We start from the raw sequence: 23,406 nt of genomic DNA on the forward strand, positions 1-23,406 counted from the left end.
TCGGGGAGGAAGCAGGGGTGGTGGAGGCAGAAGTGTGCCCGCCGGGGTTACTGGTGGGGGACGTCGTCGGGGAGGAAGCAGGCGTGGTCGAGGCAGAAGTGTGCCCTCCGGGATCACTGTTGGGGGACGTCGTCGGGGAGGAAGCAGGCGTGGTGGAGGCAGAAGTGTGCCCGCCGGGGTCACTGGTGGGGGATGTCGTCGGGGAGGAAGCAGGCGTGGGCGAGGCAGAAGTGTGCCCGCCGGGGTTACTGGTGGGGGACGTCGTCAGGGAGGAACCAGGGGTGGTGGGGGCAGAAGTGTGCCCGCCGGGGGTGCTGACCGGGGACGTCGTCGGGGCGGAAGCAGGGGTGGTGGAGGCAGAAGTGTGCCTGCCGGGGTCACTGGTGGGGGACGTCGTCAGGGAGGAACCAGGGGTGGTGGAGGCAGAAGTGTGCCCGCCGGGGTTACTGGTGGGGTACGTCGTCGGGGAGGAACCAGGGGTGGCGGAGGCAGAAGTGTGCCCGCCGGGGTTACGGGTGGGGGACGTGTTCGGGGAGGAAGCAGGGGTGGTGGAGGCAGAAGTGTGCCCGCCGGGGTTACTGGAGGGGGACGTCGTCGGGGAGGAACCAGGGGTGGTGGAGGCAGAAGTGTGCCCGCCGGGGTTACTGGTGGGGGACGTCGTTGGGGAAGAACCAGGGGTGGTGGAGGCAGAAGTGTGCCCGCCTGGGTCACTGGTGGGGGACGTCGTCGGGGAGGAAGCAGGGGTGGTGGAGGCAGAAGTGTGCCCGCCGGGGTCACTGGTGGGGGACGTCGTCGGGGAGGAAGCAGGGGTGGTGGAGGCAGAAGTGTGCCCGCCGGGGTCACTGGTGGGGGATGTCGTCGGGCCGGAAGCAGGCGTGGTCGAGGCAGAAGTGTGCCCGCCGGGGTTACTGGTGGGGGACGTCGTCAGGGAGGAACCAGGGGTGGTGGAGGCAGAAGTGTGCCCGCCGGGGTTACTGGTGCGGGACGTCGTCGGGGAGGAACCAGGGGTGGTGGAGGCAGAAGTGTGCCCGCCGGGGTTACTGGTGGGGGACGTCGTCGGGGAGGAAGCAGGCGTGGTGGAGACAGAAGTGTGCCCGCTGGGGTTACTGGTTGGGGACGTCGTCGGGGAGGAAGCAGGCGTGGTCGAGGCAGAAGTGTGCCCGCCGGGGTTACTGGTGGGGGACGTCGTCGGGGAGGAAGCAGGCGTGGTCGAGGCAGAAGTGTGCCCGCCGGGGTCACTGGTGGGGGACGTCGTCGGGCCGGAAGCAGGCGTGGTCGAGGCAGAAGTGTGCCCTCCGGGGTTACTGGTGGGGGACGTCGTCGGGCGGGAGGCAGGCGTGGTGGAGGCAGAAGTGTGCCCGCCGGCGTTACTGGTGGGGGACGTCGTCGGGGAGGAAGCAGGCGTGGTGGAGGTAGAAGTGGGCCCTCCGGGGTTACTGGTGGGGGACGACGTCGGGTCAGAGGCAGGCGTGGTGGAGGCAGAAGTGTGCCCGCCGGGGTTACAGGTGGGGTACGTCGTCGGGGAGGAAGCAGGGGTGGTGGAGGCAGAAGTGTGCCCGCCGGGGTCACTGGTGGGGGACGTCGTCAGGGAGGAAGCAGGGGTTGTGGAAGCAGAAGTGAGCCCGCCGGGGTTACTGGTGGGGGACGTCGTCGGGGAGAAAGCAGGCGTGGTCGAGGCAGAAATGGGCCCTCCGGGGTTACTGGTGGGGGACATCGTCGGGGAGGAAGCAGGCGTGGTGGAGGCAGAAGTGTGCCCGCCGGGGTTACTGGTGGGGGACGTCGTAGGGGAAGAACCAGGGGTGGTGGAAGCAGAAGTGTGCCCGCCGGGGTTACTGGTGGGGGACGTCGTCGGGGAGGAAGCAGGCGTGGTCGAGGCAGAAGTGTGCCCGCCGGGGTTACTGGTGGGGGACGTCGTAGGGGAGGAAGCAGGGGTGGAGGAGGCAGAAGTGTGCCCGCCGGGGTCACTGGTGGGGGACGTAGTCGGGCCGGAAGCAGGCGTGGTCGAGGCAGAAGTGTGCCCGCCGGGGGTGCTGGCCAGGGACGTCGTCGGAGAGGAAGCAGCGGTGGTGGAGGCAGAAGTGTGCCCGCCGGGGATGCTGACCGGGGACGTCGTCGGGGCGGTAGCAGGCGTGGTGGAAGCAGAAGTGGGCCCTCCGGGGTTACTGGTGGGGGACGTCGTCGGGTCGGAGGCAGGCGTGGTGGAGGCAGAAGTGTGCCCGCCGGGGTTACTGGTGGGGGACGTCGTTGGGCCGGAAGCAGGCGTGGTCGAGGCAGAAGTGTGCCCGCTGGGGTTACTGGTGGGGGACGTCGTCGGGGAGGAAGCAGGCGTGGTCGAGGCAGAAGTGGGCCCTCCGGGGTTACTGGTGGGGGACATCGTCGGGGAGGAAGCAGGCGTGGTGGAGGCAGAAGTGTGCCCGCCGGGGTTACTGGTGGGGGACGTCGTCGGGGAGGAACCAGGGGTGGTGGAGGCAGAAGTGTGCCCGGCGGGGTTACTGGTGGGGGACGTCGTCGGGGAGGAACCAGGGGTGGTGGAGGCAGAAGTGTGCCCGCCGGAGTTACTGGTGGGGGACGTCGTCGGGGAGGAAGCAGGCGTGGTCGAGGCAGAAGTGGGCCCTCCGGGGTTACTGGTGGGGGACATCGTCGGGGAGGAAGCAGGCGTGGTGGAGGCAGAAGTGTGCCCGCCGGGGTTACTGGTGGGGGACGTCGTCGGGGAGGAACCAGGGGTGGTGGAGGCAGAAGTGTGCCCGCCGGGGTTACTGGTGGGGGACGTCGTCGGGGAGGAAGCAGGCGTGGTCGAGGCAGAAGTGGGCCCTCCGGGGTTACTGGTGGGGGACATCGTCGGAGAGGAAGCAGGCGTGGTGGAGGCAGAAGTGTGCCCGCCGGGGTTACTGGTGGGGGACGTCGTCGGGGAGGAAGCAGGCGTGGTGGAGGCAGAAGTGTGCCCGGCGGGGTTACTGGTGGGGGACGTCGTCGGGGAGGAACCAGGGGTGGTGAAGGCAGAAGTGTGCCCGCCGGGGTCACTGGTGGGGGACGTCGTCGGGCCGGAAGCAGGCGTGGTGGAGGCAGAAGTGTGCCCGCCGGGGGTGCTGGCCGGGGACGTCGTCGGGTCGGAAGCAGGCGTGGTGGAAGCAGAAGTGTGCCCGCCGGGGTTACTGGTGCGGGACGTCGTCGGGCCGGAAGCAGCGGTGGTGGAGGCAGAAGTGTGCCCGCCGGGGTCACTGGTGGGGGATGTCGTCGGGCCGGAAGCAGGCGTGGTCGAGGCAGAAGTGTGCCCGCCGGGGATGCTGACCGGGGACGTCGTCGGGGCGGTAGCAGGCGTGGTGGAAGCAGAAGTGGGTCCTCCGGGGTTACTGGTGGGGGACGTCGTCGGGTCGGAGGCAGGCGTGGTGGAGGCAGAAGTGTGTCCGCCGGGGTTACTGGTGGGGGACGTCGTTGGCCCGGAAGCAGGCGTGGTTGAGGCAGAAGTGTGCCCGCTGGGGTTACTGGTGGGGGACGTCGTCGGGCCGGAAGCAGGCGTGGTGGAGGCAGAAGTGTGCCCTCCGGGGTCACTGTTGGGGGACGTCGTCGGGGAGGAAGCAGGCGTGGTCGAGGCAGAAGTGTGCCCGCCGGGGTCACTGGTGGGGGACGTCGTCGGGGAGGAAGCAGGCGTGGTGGAGGCAGAAATGTGCCCGCCGGGGTCACTGGTGGGGGACGTCGTCGGGGAGGAAGCAGGCGTGGTGGAGGCAGAAGTGTGCCCTCCGGGGTCACTGTTTGGGGACGTCGTCGGGGAGGAAGCAGGCGTGGTGGAGGCAGAAGTGTGCCCGCCGGGGTCACCGGTGGGGGATGTCGTCGGGGAGGAAGCAGGCGTGGTCGAGGCAGAAGTGTGCCCGCCGGGGTTACTGGTGGGGGACGTCGTCAGGGAGGAACCAGGGGTGGTGGAGGCAGAAGTGTGCCCGCCGGGGGTGCTGACCGGGGACGTCGTCGGGGCGGAAGCAGGGGTGGTGGAGGCAGAAGTGTGCCCGCCGGGGTCACTGGTGGGGGACGTCGTCAGGGAGGAACCAGGGGTGGTGGAGGCAGAAGTGTGCCCGCCGGGGTTACTGGTGGGGGACGTCGTCGGGGAGGAATCAGGGGTGGTGGAGGCAGAAGTGTGCCCGCCGGGGTTACTGGTGGGGGACGTGTTCGGGGAGGAAGCAGGGGTGGTGGAGGCCGAAGTGTGCCCGCCGGGGTTACTGGTGGGGGACGTCGTCGGGGAGGAAGCAGGGGTGGTGGAGGCAGAAGTGTGCCCGCCGGGGTTACTGGTGGGGGACGTGTTCGGGGAGGAACCAGGGGTGGTGGAGGCAGAAGTGTGCCCGCCGGGGTTACTGGTGGGGGACGTCGTCGGGGAGGAACCAGGGGTGGTGGAGGCAGAAGTGTGCCCGCCGGGGTTACTGGTGGGGGACGTGTTCGGGGAGGAAGCAGGGGTGGTGGAGGCAGAAGTGTGCCCGCCGGGGTTACTGGTGGGGGACGTCGTCGGGGAGGAACCAGGGGTGGTGGAGGCAGAAGTGTGCCCGCCGGGGTTACTGGTGGGGGACGTCGTCGGGGAGGAAGCAGGCGTGGTGGAGACAGAAGTGTGCCCGCCGGGGTTACTGGTGGGGGACGTCGTCGGGCCGGAAGCAGGCGTGGTCGAGGCAGAAGTGTGCCCTCCGGGGTTACTGGTGGGGGACGTCGTCGGGTGGGAGGCAGGCGTGGTGGAGGCAGAAGTGTGCCCGCCGGCGTTACTGGTGGGGGACGTCGTCGGGGAGGAAGCAGGGGTTGTGGAAGCAGAAGTGTGCCCGCCGGGGTTACTGGTGGGGGACGTCGTCGGGGAGGAAGCAGGCGTGGTCGAGGCAGAAGTGGGCCCTCCGGGGTTTCTGGTGGGGGACATCGTCGGGGAGGAAGCAGGCGTGGTGGAGGCAGAAGTGTGCCCGCCGGGGTTACTGGTGGGGGACGTCGTCGGGGAGGAAGCAGGCGTGGTCGAGGCAGAAGTGTGCCCGCCGGGGTTACTGGTGGGGGACGTCGTCGGGGAGGAAGCAGGGGTGGTGAAGGCAGAAGTGTGCTCGCCGGGGTCACTGGTGGGGGACGTAGTCGGGCCGGAAGCAGGCGTGGTGGAGGCAGAAGTGTGCCCGCCGGGGGTGCTGGCCGGGGACGTCGTCGGGTCGGAAGCAGGCGTGGTGGAAGCAGAAGTGTGCCCGCCGGGGTTACTGGTACGGGACGTCGTCGGGCCGGAAGCAGGCGTGGTCGAGGCAGAAGTGTGCCCGCCGGGGGTGCTGGCCAGGGACGTCGTCGGGGCGGAAGCAGGCATGGTGGAGGCAGAAGTGTGCCCGCCGGGGTTACTGGTGGGGGACGTCGTCGGGGAGGAAGCAGGCGTGGTCGAGGCAGAAGTGTGCCCGCCGGGGGTGCTGGCCAGGGACGTCGTCGGGCCGGAAGCAGGCGTGGTGGAGGCAGAACTGTGCCCGCCGGGGGTGCTGACCGGGGACGTCGTCGGGGCGGAAGCAGGCGTGGTGGAAGCAGAAGTGGGCCCTCCGGGGTTACTGGTGGGGGACGTCGTTGGGCCGGAAGCAGGCGTGGTCGAGGCAGAAGTGTGCCCGCTGGGGTTACTGGTGGGGGACGTCGTCGGGGAGGAAGCAGGCGTGATGGAGGCAGAAGTGTGCCCACCGGGATTACTGGTGGGGGACGTCGTTGGTCCGGAAGCAGGCGTGGTGGAGGCAGAAGTGTGCCCTCCGCGGTCACTGTTGGGGGACGTCGTCGGGGAGGAAGCAGGCGTGGTGGAGGCAGAAGTGTGCCCGCCGGGGTCACTGGTGGGGGACGTCGTCGGGGAGGAAGCAGGCGTGGTGGAGGCAGAAGTGTGCCTGCCGGGGGTGCTGACCGGGGACGTCGTCGGGGCGGAAGCAGGGGTGGTGGAGGCAGAAGTGTGCCCGCCGGGGTCACTGGTGGGGGACGTCGTCGGGGAGGAACCAGGGGTGGTGGAGGCAGAAGTGTGCCCGCCGGGGTCACTGGTGGGGGACGTCGTCGGGGAGGAACCAGGGGTGGTGGAGGCAGAAGTGTGCCCGCCGGGGTCACTGATGGGGGACGTCGTCGGGGAGGAACCAGGGGTGGTGGAGGCAGAAGTGTGCCCGCCGGGGTCACTGGTGGGGGACGTCGTCGGGGAGGAAGCAGGGGTGGTGGAGGCAGAAGTGTGCCCGCCGGGGTCACTGGTGGGGGACGTCGTCGGGGAGGAACCAGGGGTGGTGGAGGCAGAAGTGTGCCCGCCGGGGTCACTGGTGGGGGTCGTCGTCGGGGAGGAAGCAGGGGTGGTGGAGGCAGAAGTGTGCCCGCCGGGGTCACTGGTGGGGGACGTCGTCGGGCCGGAAGCAGGGGTGGTGGAGGCAGAAGTGTGCCCGCCGGGGTCACTGGTGGGGGACGTCGTCGGCCCGGAAGCAGGCGTGGTCGAGGCAGAAGTGTGCCCACCGGGGTTACTGGTGGGGGACGTCGTCGGGCCGGAAGCAGGCGTGGTCGAGGCAGAAGTGTGCCCGCCGGGGTTACTGGTGGGGGACGTCGTCGGGGAGGAAGCAGGCGTGGTGGAGGCAGAAGTGTGCCCGCCGGGGTTACTGGTGGGGGACGTCGTCGGGGAGGAAGCAGGGGTGGTGGAGGCAGAAGTGTGCCCGCCGGGTTTACTGGTGGGGGACGTCGTCGGGGAGGAAGCAGGCGTGGTGGAGGCAGAAGTGTGCCCCCCGGGGTCACTGGTGGGGGACGTCGTCGGGGAGGAAGCAGGGGTGGTGGAGGCAGAAGTGTGCCCGCCGGCGTCACTGGTGGGGGACGTCGTCAGGGAGGAAGCAGACTTTTTGCAGGCGGAAGTGTGCCCGCTGTTGGTACTGGCGGTGGACGTATTCGGGGCGGATGCAGGCATGGTGGATGTAGAGGACGTTGGAGTGCAAATACGTGTTTCAGAATTCCTTCCATTGGGGATTCCTGCATTGGAAGTCAGAGGGCAATTAGATGTTGTGCCTGTGTGTCTATAGGTTTTACTGGCAATGGAATTTTGACTGGTAGTTTTTCCTGTGGATGACCTTCCCTTGCTGATATTTGGTGTATAATCTTGACTCTTGTTGGTTCCTTCCGAATTTTCCTCCTTTTTGCCTCTGATAGTGGGTCCTGTAACATTAATGTCCTGTGTGTGCATTTGCCTCTTGGTGCCTCTCTCTTTAGTCATTGCAGATATGTTGGTCCCTGTGGAGTCTGAAAGTGTGGATTTGTTTTCTGCCCTAGGTGTTTGGGATAGGGTTCCCTCTCTAGATGATAGTTTCATTTTGGAAGTTTTAATACTCATTATTGGTGTTTTGTAGCCTGTAGAAAAGTGTACTCTTATTCCACTGTCTGCAGGTGTTTGAGATTTGTCTTTGTCTTTCTTATTATCCACCATGGTGATTGTGTAACTGGAAATTCCTGTAGGTTCTCTGGTCTCTTTCAATCTTGTTACTCTTTTGTTACTCTTAGTTGAATTTGGTTGTTCCTCTCCATGTCCTATGAAAGTTTTCAAGTTTTTAACTTTGGTCAGTGCTGTTTAAAATTTTCTAGGACCTATAGGAATTCACGGGGTCTGTGTCAGAAATAGCTACTTTAGGGGCCCCTGGGGTGGCTCATTCCGTTAACTGTCTGACTCCTGGTGTTGGCTCAGGTCATGATCTCAGGTCATGAGATTGGCCCCAGCGTCAGGTTCATCCTCAGCAGAGAGTCTGCTTAAGATTCTCTCTTTCTCTCCTGCCTTTCCCTGCCCCCTGCTCATGAGCACTCTCTGTCTCTCTAAAATAGATTGGTAAATGGCGGTGGGGGGAGGAAAGAATGGCTACATTAAGTGGGCTCTTTCTTGTTAGTGTTGTCAGAAAAAATCTGTTGTCAGAATCCATTGTCTGAATGAACTTGAAATATTTGTTGCAGGTATATTCTGATCTCTCTTGCCATCTCCTCTAGGCTGTTTGAATTGGGATGAGCCTGAACCCCTTTCCATAGACCCTGGCTGGTTCCCATATACCTTAAGAATCTTTATAAAGCCCTAGAATCCACATCGTCATGGAATATAAAATCTAGGGGTTTGTGGACCTATGAAGGTTGTTCCAGTCGTTTTGCACGAAGGTGCTCCCTCCCAGACCTCCAGGGATGCTGTACCTCACCTGTATCATGGATGTCTTGTATCTGCTTGCACTGAGGGTCCTGGGGGTTCTCCTGCGACACACACCCTCCTCCATCCCATATGGCCCTGTCCCCTTGGAGATCTGAAAGAGAAAGGGAAGTTAGTCTCCTGGAGCTATAACTTTCTTTCCCTTTTGGGAGTCCTTCATTCTCTCAAAACCTCTCTGATTCTCTCCACCCCCAGCCCCACCTCCTCTGGAAAGGGCCACCTCACTTGTTTCAGGATCTAGAAATCAAGCGTCAGGACCTAGCTTACACAGAGGTGAGGTGAGAAGGCCGGGGTTTGGGGGATGAGGTCTTGAAGATTTTGAGACGTTGGGACAACATCAAGTTGTACAGCAGTAGGAAAGGGAGCCCCTGCCCACTTCGGGAGTCAGATATCAAGAAAGTTAAGTATTCACATGTCACTAAGTCTTTCCAATGGAACGTGAGCACAAGTGAGCATGCCACTTCCAGGCCAGCTCAGAAACTTCCCGTGGTGGTCCTCATTGCTCTGCCAACTGGAGGCAGATGGCAAGGAGGCCCAAGAGAATAGTGAAGCCTCAGGAAGGAGGAACCTAGGTCCCTGAATCACCACATGAGGGAAAGCTACCTGCCAACCAGGAACGTCTGCCTCGTATTATTACATGAGCAAGAAAATATCTTCTTTTGTGGTTGAGCGATTATACACTTGGGGCGTATTTGTTATAGCAGATACAAAAATATCCTAACTAATACGGGAGAGAGCTTCATTTAAGCTCTAGGAACAGATGCACTTACTCTAATTATCTATAAGAAATTTAAACCCTTTGTATTAAATAATCTCTTCGCACTTGGGATTTAAGATATTTGTAATGTTCAAGAGAATTTGGCCTAATGTGCCAACCTTGCAGTTTCAATTTATAATATATAATTGAGCGATTGATTTAGACTTGTCATTTTACATTAAAACATTGCTAAGTTTGTAAACAGTATGAGACCATTTAAGAGAACCTCAGATCCACCACTTGGGTACTTCTAATGTATTAGACTTGAGGGTTTGGGGGAAGTTTTTAAAAATCTGTATTTACTGTATTAGATTTATGGAGTTTCTTGACTACTTGGAAATGTCTTGTTATTAATCAAACCATTGAAGTCTGTCAATAGGAAATGTAATGTATTAATTTTATAAATGTAACTTGAAATGTTGAAAGTGATTTAATTGGCCGTGTATGTATAATAGATTACACACTAGTCAAAGGCCCTTATCAAAGCATTATAATTCTGCTTCTGGCCAAGATGGAGTGTCAAGGATCAGAATTCACCCTCCTGGGGCGCCTGGGTGGCTCAGTTGGTTAAGCGACTGCCTTCGGCTCAGGTCATGATCCTGCAGTCCCGGGATCGAGTCCCGCATCGGGCTCCCTGCTCAGCAGGGGGTCTGCTTCTCCCTCTGACCCTCCCCCCTCTCATGCTCTCTCTATCTCATTCTCTCTCTCAAATAAATAAATAAAATCTTAAAAAAAAAAAAAAGAATTCACCCTCCTATCTGAAACCACACCCAGCCCCCAGATAACCATATCACCATACAAAAGATATGAAATGGTGATTGTCAATACACTGGATGTCAGGCAACAGAGGACTGTGGTTCCTGAGAGACAAACAAGGAAACAAACAAGATGAACCGTATGATGATCCTAGCTTACTGATGTGAGAGGGCTTCCAGACAGAGTGCCAGGAGGGAGAACGCAGCTGGAGCCCCGCAGATCTCCTGGGTTGAGGAGATGCACGTCAGGGTCTTGAGAGACCAAGGCAGCTAGAGTTCATAGGACAGAATTACTGGAGAGGTGGACTTGCACAGAGGGGCCCCTGGATATCCGCCATGCACTCTACTGATCAGAGCATGCTTATGAAACAACTACCCAAGATCTGAGAAGTGCCACTGGAAAAGATTAAAAGGAAGGAGACCTGGCTTTCGTGTAGGGATGGGAACAGTGCTCTTCCCACCAGCCAAACTGGAAAAACCTGTAATTCTCAGGGCATGGGACAGAGAACTCAGGAAGATCTTGCTTCAGTCCTAGGAAATACAGCCCTCCACACCATGTGTGTCTCTTGCTCTGCCCCACCCCCACCCCCAATGGCAAGCTGATTTCCATTTTGACTTGACATCTTCAGGTGATGTTAAGTAGACGTCCCAGACTCCGTCCAAAACAGAACTCCTGAGTTCTTTGCTAGACCCCTCGGAGCAAGCAGCCTTCTACCGATTGCTGAAGCCCAGCCCCTTGGAAGACACTCTGCTTCTCTTTCCCTCTCGCCTCCCACATCTGCGCCATCAGCCAGGCCTGCTGGTATCCCAGACGTTTCCACTTCTTGCTGTGGCTCCTGAAACCACTGGATCAGCGCTGCTGTGGACTCTCACCCAGCCTCCTGCCCCATCTCCCCACTTCCCACCCGGGCCTCCAAGCTGAGCAATCCTACACACTGCAGCTAGAGGGATCCCTTCATAACACATGTGTGGGGTTACTTCTGTGCTTTAACCACCACCCCCTGGGGCCCCTGTGAGGGGTTGGATTGTGTCCCCCTCCCCAGATTCTTATGGTGAAGTCCTAACCCCTAGGACCACAGAACATGACATCTGGAAGTAGGGTTGTTGCAGATGTAATTACGTAAGATGAGGTCACCACTGGAGTAGAGTGGGCCCTGATCCAAAACAACCTGTGTCCTTCTAAGAAGGGAAGTTTGGACACAGGAACATGCCCACACGGAGAACCCCGGGGAAAGATGAAGGCAGAGATAATGTGCTTGCAAGGCAAGGAATGCCAAGCTTGGCAGCAGCTACTAGATGCCAGGGGAGAGGCCTGGACAGATCCTTCCTTCCCCACCACCTGCTGACACCTTGGTTTTGGACTTCTGGCATCCAGAACCGTGAGACAAGATTTTTCCTGTTGTTCTAAGCCACTCGGATTGTGCTAATTTATTATGGTGGTCCAGGGAGTGAGACTCTTTCCAGTCTCCTGTAGTTGCAGGCAGTGGGTTCAAGGGGAGAGAAGTCTGTGGTGACCCCCAGGAAGGCTCCTCAGAGGAGGTAGACCTTGTTGACGGAAGGTGGAGGGAAGGTAGCCTCTAGAGTGTATGTTCCTTAGACTCCCTCAGGAGGCTGACAGTAGGATGGTGATGAGGACGTGGGTGGTGAAGGCACTCAGGATGGGGAGTGGGAGAGAGGGCAGAGGGAGATGACTGAGCACCCAAGCCTGTCACATTTGTACTGGGTGTGGGAGGTGAGAGGCACTTGCCACAACTGGACAGGACCTAACTGGGCCCAGGATGTTGTGTTTCACTGATAAGCAATATAATCAGGGTGTATTGGAAGGAGGGACCGTGGCCATGGGAGGGTGTGCCTGCCAGGAAGAGCCAGGTGAAGGCCACCAGGCTCTTCCTTGCGGCCCACGCCCCACTCAGGCATCCCCAGCCCAGTAGCCTGAGAAGGGATGTGGCTCTGGGTCCCCAGAGAGGACACATGGGAGAGTCAGATGCCAAAGTCTACAGACCAGCTGACGCCAGATGCAGAAAGGGAACCACAGAATCCTAGAGAGTAGGAGCAAAGAGTCTGCAAGGCTCCATTTCACTGAGGGGGCAACCGAGGCTAGAGATGCAATGAGCCATAGCATGCAGAATGTGGGAGAGGCCAGGAGGGGACGGGGGGAGGAACGAGAGGGAGCTGGAAACATCTTCCCCAACCAAGGCACATCACGGTGCCTAAAATGACATTATTAGAGGTAAGTCACTAAGAATCTGGACAGCGTAGACAGTGCCTGGGAAGAGGGTGTCACTCTTTTTTTTTTTTTAATTCAATTAGCCAACATATAGTACAGCATTAGTTTTTGATGTTGTGTTCATTAGTTGTGTATAACACCCAGTGCTCATCACATCACGTGCCCTCCTTAATGCCCATCACCCGGTTACCCCATCCGCCCACGCCCCTCCCTTCCGCAACCCTCAGTTCGTTTCCCAAAGTCAAGAGTCTGTCATGGTTTGTCCCCTTCTCTGATTTCTTCCCATTCAATTTTCCCTTCCTTCCCCTATGATCCTCTGCGCTATTTCTTATATTCCACATATGAGTGAGATCATATGATAATTGTCTTTCTCTGATTGACTCATTTCACTTAGCATAATACCCTCCAGTTCCATCCATGTCGATGTAAATGGTAGGTATTCATCTTTCTCAGGGTGTCATTCTTATTACTAATAAGGTGACAGCTCTGGGTGCTGTCACATTGGGAGTCTGTGCCAAATCATGGTAAGGTTCAGGTCAGTGAATCAGCTCTTTAGACCAAGCCAAGCACTGCCCCACCCTGCCCCAGACTGCCGCCCCCCTACCTCCTCCCATCCTCTTCATTTGCCCCGTCAGCCGTCAGGCTGGTCCCTAGAGAAGGCCTTACCTCCTGTGGGTGGGTTTGCTCACAGGTACTTTCTCACAGGCTCCAGGATTATGCTCACAGGTACTTTCTCCACCGCTCCCACCCCATTCCCTCTTCGGAGAAGAGTTGCCCAAGGTCTGGGGCCAGGGCACCAGGAGCCCCCTTACTACTCCTGGTGTAGTGAGCTCAGGGCAAGACAAAGCCCAGGACATGGCAACTTGAATGCCATCTACAGGCTCAGCATCAGCACCCCCCACACTTTTGCCTCCAAGTCCCCTTCCCACCCCAGCCAGGCCATCCCAGGAGGACATCTCAGGGAAGGAGAACCTGAGGCTGGCAGTTTGGTTCCTGGCTTTTCCCCTCCCTCTCTCTCTGGGGACAGGCGAATGGCGGAGGGAACTCCTGAAGGGTCTGACCAGTACCCCCTGTCATCCTTTCCTGGATGGAAAGTGGCCCCTTTCCTGGTACTGGGATGCCTGACAGCCCATGGGACATCCTCGGGGCACAAGGCAGGGGTGGGGTGATGCAGAAATGGCCAGGATGAGAGTGAGAGCAGAGACTTCAAGCATTTATCTCGTCATGAAAGGAAGGCCTGGACATTTGGTGGGAGGTGACCAGGAGGTTGAGGGGCACATCCAAGGGGTAAGGACAGACCCTAACATCAGCCGAGCATCTATCTGCCATATGCCAGGGGTTGTGCGGGGAGTATTACATTGAATCCTCCGGGCCTGGCAAGTCTCACCTCTTATCTCCTTTTAGGGAGGAAGCAGGCTCAGAGAGACTAACCTGGATGCACCCCAAAACCGCATGTAGCCAGGGAGAGAAGGAGAGGGTGAGGGGCACGAGGCTGAGCTCCAGGCAGAGGGTACCCCCACCTGTGCCCCCCAGGAAGCAGCCCTCCCTCGGGCCTGGGCAGACCCAGGAGAGGAGGCGAGGCTGGGGTTCACTCACCGTGCCCAGCAGCCACAGGTCGGGATAGGAGCTGAAGGACAAGGGGCAGCAGGCAGAGCATCCTGATCACCAATCTCAACATCGGAGCTCAGAGGGCAGCGCACCTGCTGTTCACCCTTGCCAGAATGGGCAAAATGAATGTCAGCCAAGGAACCCCAGTAATAAATGGGCCCCAGAGCCCTTTGATCCCTGAGACACTGGCGAACTGGGGCCAGCCCACCTGAGTCAGTGTATGAGCTCTCATGTTGGGGGAGGGGGGGTGCGGATTTTATTTCAGGCCAAAGGGCAGAGGGAGGGGAGCCCTTCCATCTCCAGGCAGCACACAACAAGCACAGGGGCCATCAGAATTTTCACCCCGATAGAGGGGCAGGCACAGGGACCCTAGCAGCCTGGGAGAACAGAGAAGACCCCTGGAGGGACTCAGAGGGTGGAGGAGAAGCGGCTGGGCCTGAACCCCAGAGGACAAGGGCGCCTGTTGTTCAATTCCAGCCTTCGGTAAGGACACTCCCCTCCCTTCTTGTCAAGCTCTCTTTACTGGCCCTGTGTGTACCCCATCAGGATGCAAATCATGGCCACACCTGGGCCAGTGCCCAGCTCTGAGATGGCTGCTTTCTTGGATCAGTAGGCCCAGAGATCTATCTCTGAGTTCACAGGAGGGCACGAGCTTCCATGGCCATCCGGAGTGACCTTGCCCCTGCCCAAGGTCAGCAAAGTTAAGGCTGCGCTCACTCCTTAGCCTTCTGTGAGCCCCCACTCCTCACTCCCTGGGCCTGAGGCCCCCAAGGTCTGATCCCAGGCTCGTCTTCCACAGTGACCTCAGGCAGAGGTGGGCCTGATCCTGCCCCGGCCTGGAGCAGAAGAGGGGGGTCCATGTTCCTTGCTCGACATGTGGTCACAGGAAGGGGCTGAGAGTGGTGAGTGTCCCATGTCCAGATTTGGCATCTAATCCTGGGAGGAGTGCTCTCTCCAAGAAGGGCTCCCTGGAGCCCCAGGTGGGGAGCCAGGCCCCCGCAGGGAGAGAGAAAGAAACAACTCACAGCTCTCTACTTTAAACCTTGCTCTTTTATTGGGAGGCAAATTCCAGAGTGGTGAGTCACTGGAGCAAAGATGTTGGGGTGTCTGGGCAGCCCTGGGGCTCCTGGATAGAGGGTGATGGAGGAGAGGCAGGCTCACAGCAGGGGCTGGGCCAAGCCCACCAGCCTGAGCAGGACCACCTTGGGCTCTGACGTCTGTTCCCTTTTGATCAACAGGGGAGGTGGGGGAGTAGCACTGTGGTGGGCTCTCTATCTGCCGCTATCTTGTCCAAATCTGGATGAGGGGCGGAAGCCCCTGCCTCGCTCACTGAGCAGTTGTCACCACCCTGGGCCTCTGGATGTGGAGCTGGTGGGGGGGGAGTGGAGAGAGGAGGTGAGGCCAACGGGGGTCCTTCAGCAATGGCCATATCCCATGGAAGTTAGCTGTCTCTAGACCAAGGGTGTCCACCCTCCCCAGGCAGCCCCGGGGAGGGGGGGTGGCAGGGCTGAGGGGAAGGGAACAGCTCCTAGCCGGGGAGGGGCTCCCAGTCACCTCTGTGGTAGGGTCAACATTCTCTAGGGAGGGCCAAAAGTGGCTGTAGATGTTTTTAAGGCTGAATGAGTCCTCCTTCAGATTCTCACCTGCAGAAAGAGGGGCCAGGCTGAGTGAGCCTGGGGGAGGCTGGAGAGACACAGACGGGGGCCTTTTCCAGTAAAAGGGACAGGTTTGAAGAGTCAGTCCCATATTTTCCCGAAAGTATCTCCCACTGCCCATCCATCCTATGAGGTGGCTCCGGAGCGTGCCCGGGGAACTGGCCCAGTGTGACGAGAGGACAGGAGCGAACCACAGCCCCTCGTGTGCCTCGGGGTCAAAAGTCATGGCCATGGGCAGGCTTGGGGCTGACCTGGGTGAGGGTGGAACAGGAGGAAGGCACTGCTCGGGGGTCACCAGCACACACTCCCTCCAGCAACGGGAACTGTGGCAAGCAGAAACTGTACCCAGAATCTTCTCTTGTAGCTGGCGGGTTTTCAGCAGCCATTTTCCGAGTCCTGCACATTCCTCCCTCCTCAGCCTCCATGACCGTTTCTTCTCTGCCTCCTCCAAGGTCTTCCCAGGTACTCTGCCCTTCATCCTGCTCTCTCCCCTGCCTCCATGCTCTCTGACGACTCCCAGCTGCCCACTGGCCGAGACCCCTCCCCGTGCTCAGCTGTGTCCTCCACCTGCTGCCTCTGCCCCCTCCAGGTAGTGCCCCCCCCACATCCGGGCCTTCTCCCTTTCCCAGCCTGTGAGGGACAAGCCCCGCCCAGCTCCCTGGGGGCTGTCCACTCCTCCCATCCCCACTACCCCGACTCAGCCACATCCTCCTTCCCCTGCATAACTGCAGAGCCTTCTCCTTGGTCCCCCCACTTGAGGTCCCCCTCAAGTCCACCTGAGCGAGCTGCTCAAAATGCATGTCTGGCCTCCCTCTCTTAAAGCCCCTCCGGTGTGTCCCCGCCCCCATCACAGCCCACAGAGACCTCCACGACCTCACTGGGATCAGTGTTTCTGGAAGCAAGAAGCACACGGCTTACTCACCAGCTCACAGCACTCCCCCAGCCTGCAGACAGGCTCGGGTGATGTCCCCCTCTGCAGTCTTTTCTTTTCCCACCCCACCCTGGCTGGGTCGGGCATCCTTCCATGCCCCTGGAGCTCAGGGCATGATCCTGTCCTCCCACTAACTGTGTGTGCATCTGATGCTCTCACAGGGGCTGCTCTCTGGGGGCAGGATCCGGCTCTCAGCCATGCCTGTAGCCCCTCCATGGTGTTGGCCAGGAGGAACTGGTAGGGCAGTACCTGCCCCAGAGCAGGGATGGTGGGGGACAGAGATCGTTCATCTTCGTTCAGCGAGAGATCAGAGCAGATGTGACATGGAGGTTTTCCACGCCAGCTGGGAATCAGAAGAGTCCGAACACACGGGAGGCTCTAAGGAGGGGCAGTATTTGAACCAGATCTTGGAAACAGAGTGGGATTAGGACAGGCAGAGCCCCAGCAAGGGGAACCTTCCAGACAGTGGTACAGTCTGGCATGGAGGAGGGAAACGGTGAGTGTGGGCCACACGCAGACGGGCGTGATAGAGAGGAGCTGAGAAAAGAGGAGCTTGCCCCCGGGTGAGAAGTATCTTCCCAGATGCCTGTGTTCTGGAGGCTGCCAGGAACATCTTCTCCATGCCACTCTCCAGACAAATTGTATTCTTGCCTGCCAACAGAAACGCCGTGAGCAGCTGGGGGCAGGGAGGTGGAGGAGGGGGCCTAGAGGGCCCTTACCCTTGGCTCCTGGAAAGGACTGTCACGGCCAAGCCCTGGGTCAGGGAGGGGCCTGTCCCCAGGGCAGTAGCAGAAAACAAAACAACGTCACCGTGACCTGCTTGCCCTTCCCTCAGTGGGCCTCCTTCCCTTATCTATGAGATGGGAGCATTGGACCAGGGCCAGAGCAATTCCCTCTGATAGTCAGAGGTGCTGTGCCCATTGCTCCTCAACCTTCTCAGGTAGATTTTCCCCCATTTTACAGCTGGGAGAGTGACGCTGGACAGCTCATCCCCCGGTGTCCTGGAGCAACAGTGTGGCTCTATGGCAGCCAAAGGGTTAACACCAGGTGATGTCTTTACAGAATCCAACTTCAGGACCCAAGTTTTTGGATGCATTTCTCTGCCAAACAGATCAGCTCAGATCAGCAGGCTGCTTTTTGCTGTTACCCAGAGCTGAGAGGGGCTGGGTTGCCATCAGGCCTCCGAATGCTGAGCTGGAAGGAGCAGAGCCTTGGGATGTTCCAACTGTGGTCCCCCACCCCTGGGCCCGGCCCCAGAAGCTCACCTGTGCAGTTTTCTCTGGGATCGGCAGAGGAGGACAGTGAGGACCACCACCGTGACCACCAGCACTGCTCCCACAGCCCCCACACTCCCGCACCCCAGGCTCTTGCTGGTGCTCAAGGCACAAGTCTCTCCCCAGTACCAGTGGGTGTCCGAGGCCGGGCATCTGGGGACACAGGGAAGATCAGGCCAGTCCACTAGCATCCCTCACACCCAGTCTCCCAAAAGAAAAAAAGATGAATGCCAAAGCACAGGAAACTGGCTCTCCCTCCAAGAGGGCAGGCGCTGGTTAGGAGGGACCCAGGTTAGGAGGCTCCCCAGCACTTAAGGGGCAGTGAGGGGGTGGGGGCCCCCCTACTACAGAGCAGGCTTCAGAATCTGAGTGTTGGATGCCTCGTCCCAGACACTTGATGTCCACCCATCTAATCTCTAGCTGGCACCTTGACGGGCGTGTTACCAATTTTATATTTTATGCTTTAATTTGTGCTCTCCCGAACTTAGTGCCCCAGCTGTAGCTAGAGGTGATAATGGCACTGTGGCTAGGATAGCGAAAGGAAAAGGAAAGAGAGAGAGATCTATACCTATAGATTTGGAAATTGGTAACCGGAACTTTCTTGGGAAGGGGCTCGCTCAAGTCTTAGGATGCCCACGTCTGTAACCTGCACCCACTCCTCCCTCTGATGGGGGCGAGGGGTGAAGGGACACCCAGGTAGAACAAAGAAGGATGATGGGAGAGGAGGCACCTTGTGAGCTCTGCCTGACCCCCTCTGCCTCCCCCTCCTCACCCCTGTTCCATGACTGTGGTGGAGAGTGCAGTCCTACCACCAGAGAGGGCCAGTGCGTGTCCGAGGTCTGTCACCAGTTGGCTAAGGCACTGGCCTTAGGGGGGCTGGACACTCACAGGCAGCGGGGACCTCTTCATTGCAGCTGACATTCACCCTCATGACAGTTTAGTTGCAACTTTGTCCCCGAGGTGCACTTGGTCACACAGGCCAGCTTCCCATCCAGTTCATCCACATAAGAGAACTGGGCATAGTCCTTTGTGGCCTTCTGAGTGCATTGCTCTAGGGGTGAAGGGTGGGCAGCAAGCATCAGCCTGGTTAAAGCACCCCCAGCCCCCACTTTACTGCCCACACTCTGCCCCCCACCCCCACCCACCAATCTATGGAGCTGTTTACCCTGCAGGTCAAAGCCCAGCTTCACGGTCTTGCTCACAGTAGTGGCTTCCTCATCGTAACACAGAGGTGAGGAGGCTGCTAAGCATGGTGGAAAAGAAACACTGCCCTCTGCTCTACTAGGGGCTTGGCCCATCCCTAGATGCGGCTGGGCCTGTAAGCAGGCTCAGATGGGGGCATTAAGGCTGGGGACAACCTGAGCCCGAGACTGGGAGAAGCTGCTCGGGGCACTGGAGAGTCTGGGGAAGGCACCCAGGCCTGGCTTCAGGATCCCTATAGGGAGGCTTCTGGAGTTCCAGAAAAGAGGAGACATGCAGGGTGGGGAGAGGCTGAGCCCACCCTATGGGACCCCTCCCATCCTTTCCCCACCTTCGTCAAGGGGTTTTGGGTGAGCCTACCTCTGCACACTTCAGAATCACCAGATAGCCTTTTGGTCTCATTCATAATCTTGACCTTTATGATTTTAGTGAGGTTTTCAAACAGTTTCTGGTAATCTGAAGTGTAATTTGCCTCCATAACGACATCATGTTCCACCACAACACTGCCATTGCTAGAACCAGGACTCGGTGATTCATCAGTCACCCTGGGTCTCCCACCCTTCCAGAAAGTGGGGCCCACAAAGCAAGAGGGGTGATGAGAGACAATTAGCTGTGTGATACAGAGGCAGGACAGACTAGAGACTCTTCCCTCCAACAGTTAACGTCTTGGAGGGAAGCTGGCTGCAGGGCCAAACAATCTAAGATTCCAAAATATCAGTGATCACAATAAATGCCATTGGGTGAAATTCATTCCTAAAAATGGAAGGCTCTTGGGTGAAGATGTGGCGAGATCGAACCCTTGGGCACTGTTGGTGGGAATGTCAAATGGCACAACCACTGAGGAAAACAGTAAGGCAGTTCCCCAAAAAATTAAAAATAGAATTACCATATGACCAAAAGAATTGAAAGCAGGGATTTGAAGACATATTTGTACACCCATGTTCACAGCAGCATTATTCACAATAGCTAAAAGGTGGAAGCAAACTAAGTAAGTGTCCATTGATGGATGAACAGATAAAATGTGGTATACAGTACAATGCGATGTTATTCAATCTTACAAAAGAAGAAAATTTTGACACATACTACAATGTGAATGAACCTAAAGGACATTGTGTTAAGTGAAATAAGCCAGTCACAAGAGGACAAATCCTGTATGAGTATTTACGTGAGTCCTGATATAAAGTGTCTGGAGTTATCCAATTCATAGAGACAGAACGTAGAATGGGGGTTGCCCGAGGTGGTTTGAGGGGGAATTGAGAGTTATTGTTTAAAGGGTACAGAGTGGGCGCCTGGGTGGCTCAGTTGGTTAAGCAACTGCCTTTAGCTCAGGTCACCATCCTGGAGTCCCTGGATGGAGTCCCACATCGGTCTCCCTGCTCAGCGGGGGGTCTGCTTCTTCCTCTGACCCTCCCCCCCCTCATGCTCTCTCTCTCTCTCTCATTCTCTCTCTCAAATAAATAAATAAAATCTAAAAAAAAAAAGGTACAGAGTTTCAGCTTGGGAAGATGAGAAAGTTCTGGAGATGGACTGTGGTGTGGTTGCACAACACTGTGAATGTACTTAATGTCATTGAACTGTACACTTAAAATGATTCATTTGATGGTTAATGGCAAACTTTATGTTATGGGTATTTTACCACAATAAAAAATATTTTAAATTAAAAATTTTAAATAGAGTTTGTTGGATTATATTTTGAAAACCAAATAAGCATGCTTTTAGAAATGAAGAAACATGAGGTCGCTTTAGAAATACAAGATCCCAACCCAGAAGCTCCTTGTTAGATGGCCAATGGGGCACTGAGAGATCTTAAGACAAGGTCTGTCACCAGTCACAGCCATTGTGACAGAGAAGTCAGGAATAGGACACAGGAGGACAAAAACTAACAAAACCTTGTGCCAAAATGGAGATGGAAATAAGCGCTGGTACTGGGCAGGGGGTGAGGGTGGGGTAGAGGATGCTGAGGCATGGAACCCCATGGGCCCTTGACAAGATCTCTCTCTTTCCCTCGTGGGACAAGACACCCTCCAGGCTCCCTTCCCACGCTTCTGTCTACTTCTCGCCACTCTGCTTCTCCTCCCTATCCCTTAGATGCTGGTGCTTCCCATGCTTCTTTCCTGGGAAATGTTAGTCCCTGTGCTGTGACCATCCCCAGGTCATATGCTCTACTCCCAGGGCTTCCAGCAACTTCTATCCAGGGAAACCTTCTTCCATTGTCTCTGCTGCAGATACTTTCTATTACATGTTCCACCACATGCTGCTCCATTACTCAGCCATTCAGTGTGGCTGGGCCCTGGGCACTTGAGACTCCCCACAGCCCACTTATCATCTTCTTTCCCATCCCCCTCCTTCTTAACCTTCCTCATCTCAGCAAAGGGCACTCCACACCCCTAGTGGCCCAGAAATCTGGTGTCATCCCTCCTTCTCTCCAAACACCCATCAAATCCCTATGATCCATTGGTCTTGCTTCCTAAAGACCTTTCACACTGGACTATTTTTCTTCCGCATTGTTACCTCTGTGGTCCAGGTCACTATAATCTCCATCCCCTGTCCACCCATTCTCAGTCCTGCAGCCAGACTGAGCTGTCTGAAGTGCAAATCAGATACCTTCCCACGTGGGCCAAAACTACGGATGCTTAAAGATTAAGTAACTTGGTACGGGTCATCTTTCCACCTCCTCTCCCACCATGATTTCAAGCTGCCAACTGTTCTTTATGTTCCTGGAATCTACCCTCCTCTCTCTCACCTCTAGGCTCCTCATCATCAATTCCCTCCTCCTGGCTTGTTCCTCCTCCTGATTCTAGCCTCAGCTTAGCTGTCATTTCTTCTAGAAAGATTTTCCTCCACCTCACCCAGCTTGCACTCAACCTCTCCCATTGCACCCTGTGTGTCTCTTACCATTAACTCTAACTATATTGCACAGCCATTTTGCTGTGTTCTGCCACTCTTTGCTCCATGAAAACCAGGACCACTGTGTTCCCTGCACCTAGCACAGGGTAGGTAGGCTTTCAGTACAAGCTTGTTGAATGGATGAAGGATAAATGAATGAATAAATGAATGGCTCAGAACCTTCTGGTATTGCCTGTGGGCTGGGTGCCCTTCTGGTCCAGCTAGGTACTGATACTCATTCAAGATGGGAGAAGACAAGAGAGCAGAGAGAGGGGGCTTCCCACAGTCTATAAATCTGACCCCCCCACATACTCAACAACAGTCTCCTAATGATCACACCTCTGTACTGGGGAAAGTCTTTGCCCACGTAAGCTTTATCCATCTGAAATAAATGAGGTAGCTGAGCTCATACAGGCTTGGGGCATGCAACAGCCCCTGTTCCCTGTCTCAGAGGCAGCCCCAGGGCCCCCTTCCCCCGGGGAACCCATGGAATTAGCTCATAGAAAAGAAGGAAGGAAAAGTATAGATATAGGGATGCTCCCTCTCCCAGGATGTGGTTGAGGTGGTACTGAAGGAAGGGGGCTCTCAGAGGATCCCCCACCCAGGACTTGGGAAGACTGAAGGGATCCATGGGCTGAGAAACTCCAAAGTCAGTCAGAATGAGCCCCTGTATCCTCAATGACATTGGACATCCACGTTGAGGAAACTAGGATTTCCCTTCTCTTACCTGATTCTTGAATAGTTGAGTGAAGTTCCAGTATACCGAGGAGGATATGTTATTCAGGTCTTTTGTGAAATTCCTATTAGTCACTTTCACTGTCACGCCTAAAGTGGCATTGACTTTTTCCGGGATTTCTGTGGGAATAGCCATATTATGCATGAGATAACAACCTCCCAATAATGTCTTCTGGGATTGGTTAATTCTCTACCTGCTGGTCTCATGGAGGTAGAGAAAGTGGGTAGGAGGGTGGGTGGAAATCCAGGAGGCAAGTAGGAGTCACTGAAACTTCTGCCCCTTGTCTCTGAACACCATGAAGAGTTAGTGGTCAGGATCATGACCCAGAGAGAGCTAAGCAGAGGTCTCCAGAAAGGGCTGGGTTAAAAACATCTTGATCCAAGGGGCAGAGGAGCTAGTGAAAAGAGTCCTGAAGAAGGAGTCAGAAGGTCTATGTTCTACCTAAGCATTTGGGTCTAGGTAAATGTTGTATTTTCTCATCCACCTGCACAATGAGGTAGTGGTAGCAGATAATCCTTCCAGCGTTGCCTTCCTATTTAAGTGGTTAAGGAGCATAGGGACAATTTGCAGATCTCAGAAAAGTTCATTACCTAGGAGGAAGGAGTCCATAAGGGACTTGCACTGGTAACCAAAGAAGCCTTGGGCACAGACACACTCTTCTCCATTCCATATGGTCCCATTCTGACACTGCCCTGTGAAGGGGTAGAATTCACATCAGTCACCGTGGAAGACCAAGGGACAAAAATACTGGCTCCCATTCCAGTACCCATCATTCAGGCATTACACTGAAAGAGGAGGATGGGACCCTCTGCCACCACCTCAAGCCCAAGGGGGAGGGGAAGAAGGAGGGACAATGAGGAAGAAGGAAACAAAAGATGAAAGGGGATGAGTGAAGAAAGCAAAAGCCCTACAAACAAAAGAGAAAAGAAAAGAAAAAACAATAACCATTCCTGTGGATGATATTCATTGACAACTAGAAGGCAATGGAAGGGTGGAACAAGACCACAAAGAGGTCAAATCAAAGCTGACTGGTTGATGAGAGAAGATGGACAGGAGAGGCACACAGAGTGACATACAAAAAGACTTACTTGGTGTCATAGCTGAAGACTGGGTCGTCCTCACAGTTGTGTGTGTGTTAGTGAACAGGGGATGGAGGGTTGAAGAGGTAGTGAACCCAGGAACTGGAGCATGGGTAGAGCCAGGTGGAGGGGAGGACAGAGGAGGA

At 56.8% G+C, this 23,406-nt stretch overlaps 1 protein-coding gene across 1 annotated transcript; it reads right to left on the reverse strand.

The window, feature by feature from the left end:
* Positions 1–14,722: 14,722 nt before the first annotated feature.
* MUC12 (mucin 12, cell surface associated) lies at positions 14,723–23,279 on the reverse strand. Its single transcript, XM_045870931.2, is given in 12 exon segments — positions 14,723–14,867; positions 15,054–15,144; positions 16,662–16,736; positions 17,018–17,020; positions 17,351–17,512; positions 18,248–18,410; positions 18,525–18,599; positions 18,920–19,071; positions 21,763–21,827; positions 22,173–22,300; positions 22,772–22,873; positions 23,270–23,279. Coding segments are annotated over 12 exon segments (1,068 nt in total). The 3' UTR covers positions 14,723–14,825.
* Between the last annotated feature and the right edge of the window lie 127 nt (positions 23,280–23,406).

Source organism: Mirounga angustirostris, unplaced genomic scaffold (assembly GCF_029215605.1).
Source record: "Mirounga angustirostris isolate CCGP_5_RB_7025 unplaced genomic scaffold, mMirAng1.0.hap1 SCAF_5, whole genome shotgun sequence".
Classification (NCBI taxonomy): domain Eukaryota; kingdom Metazoa; phylum Chordata; class Mammalia; order Carnivora; family Phocidae; genus Mirounga; species Mirounga angustirostris.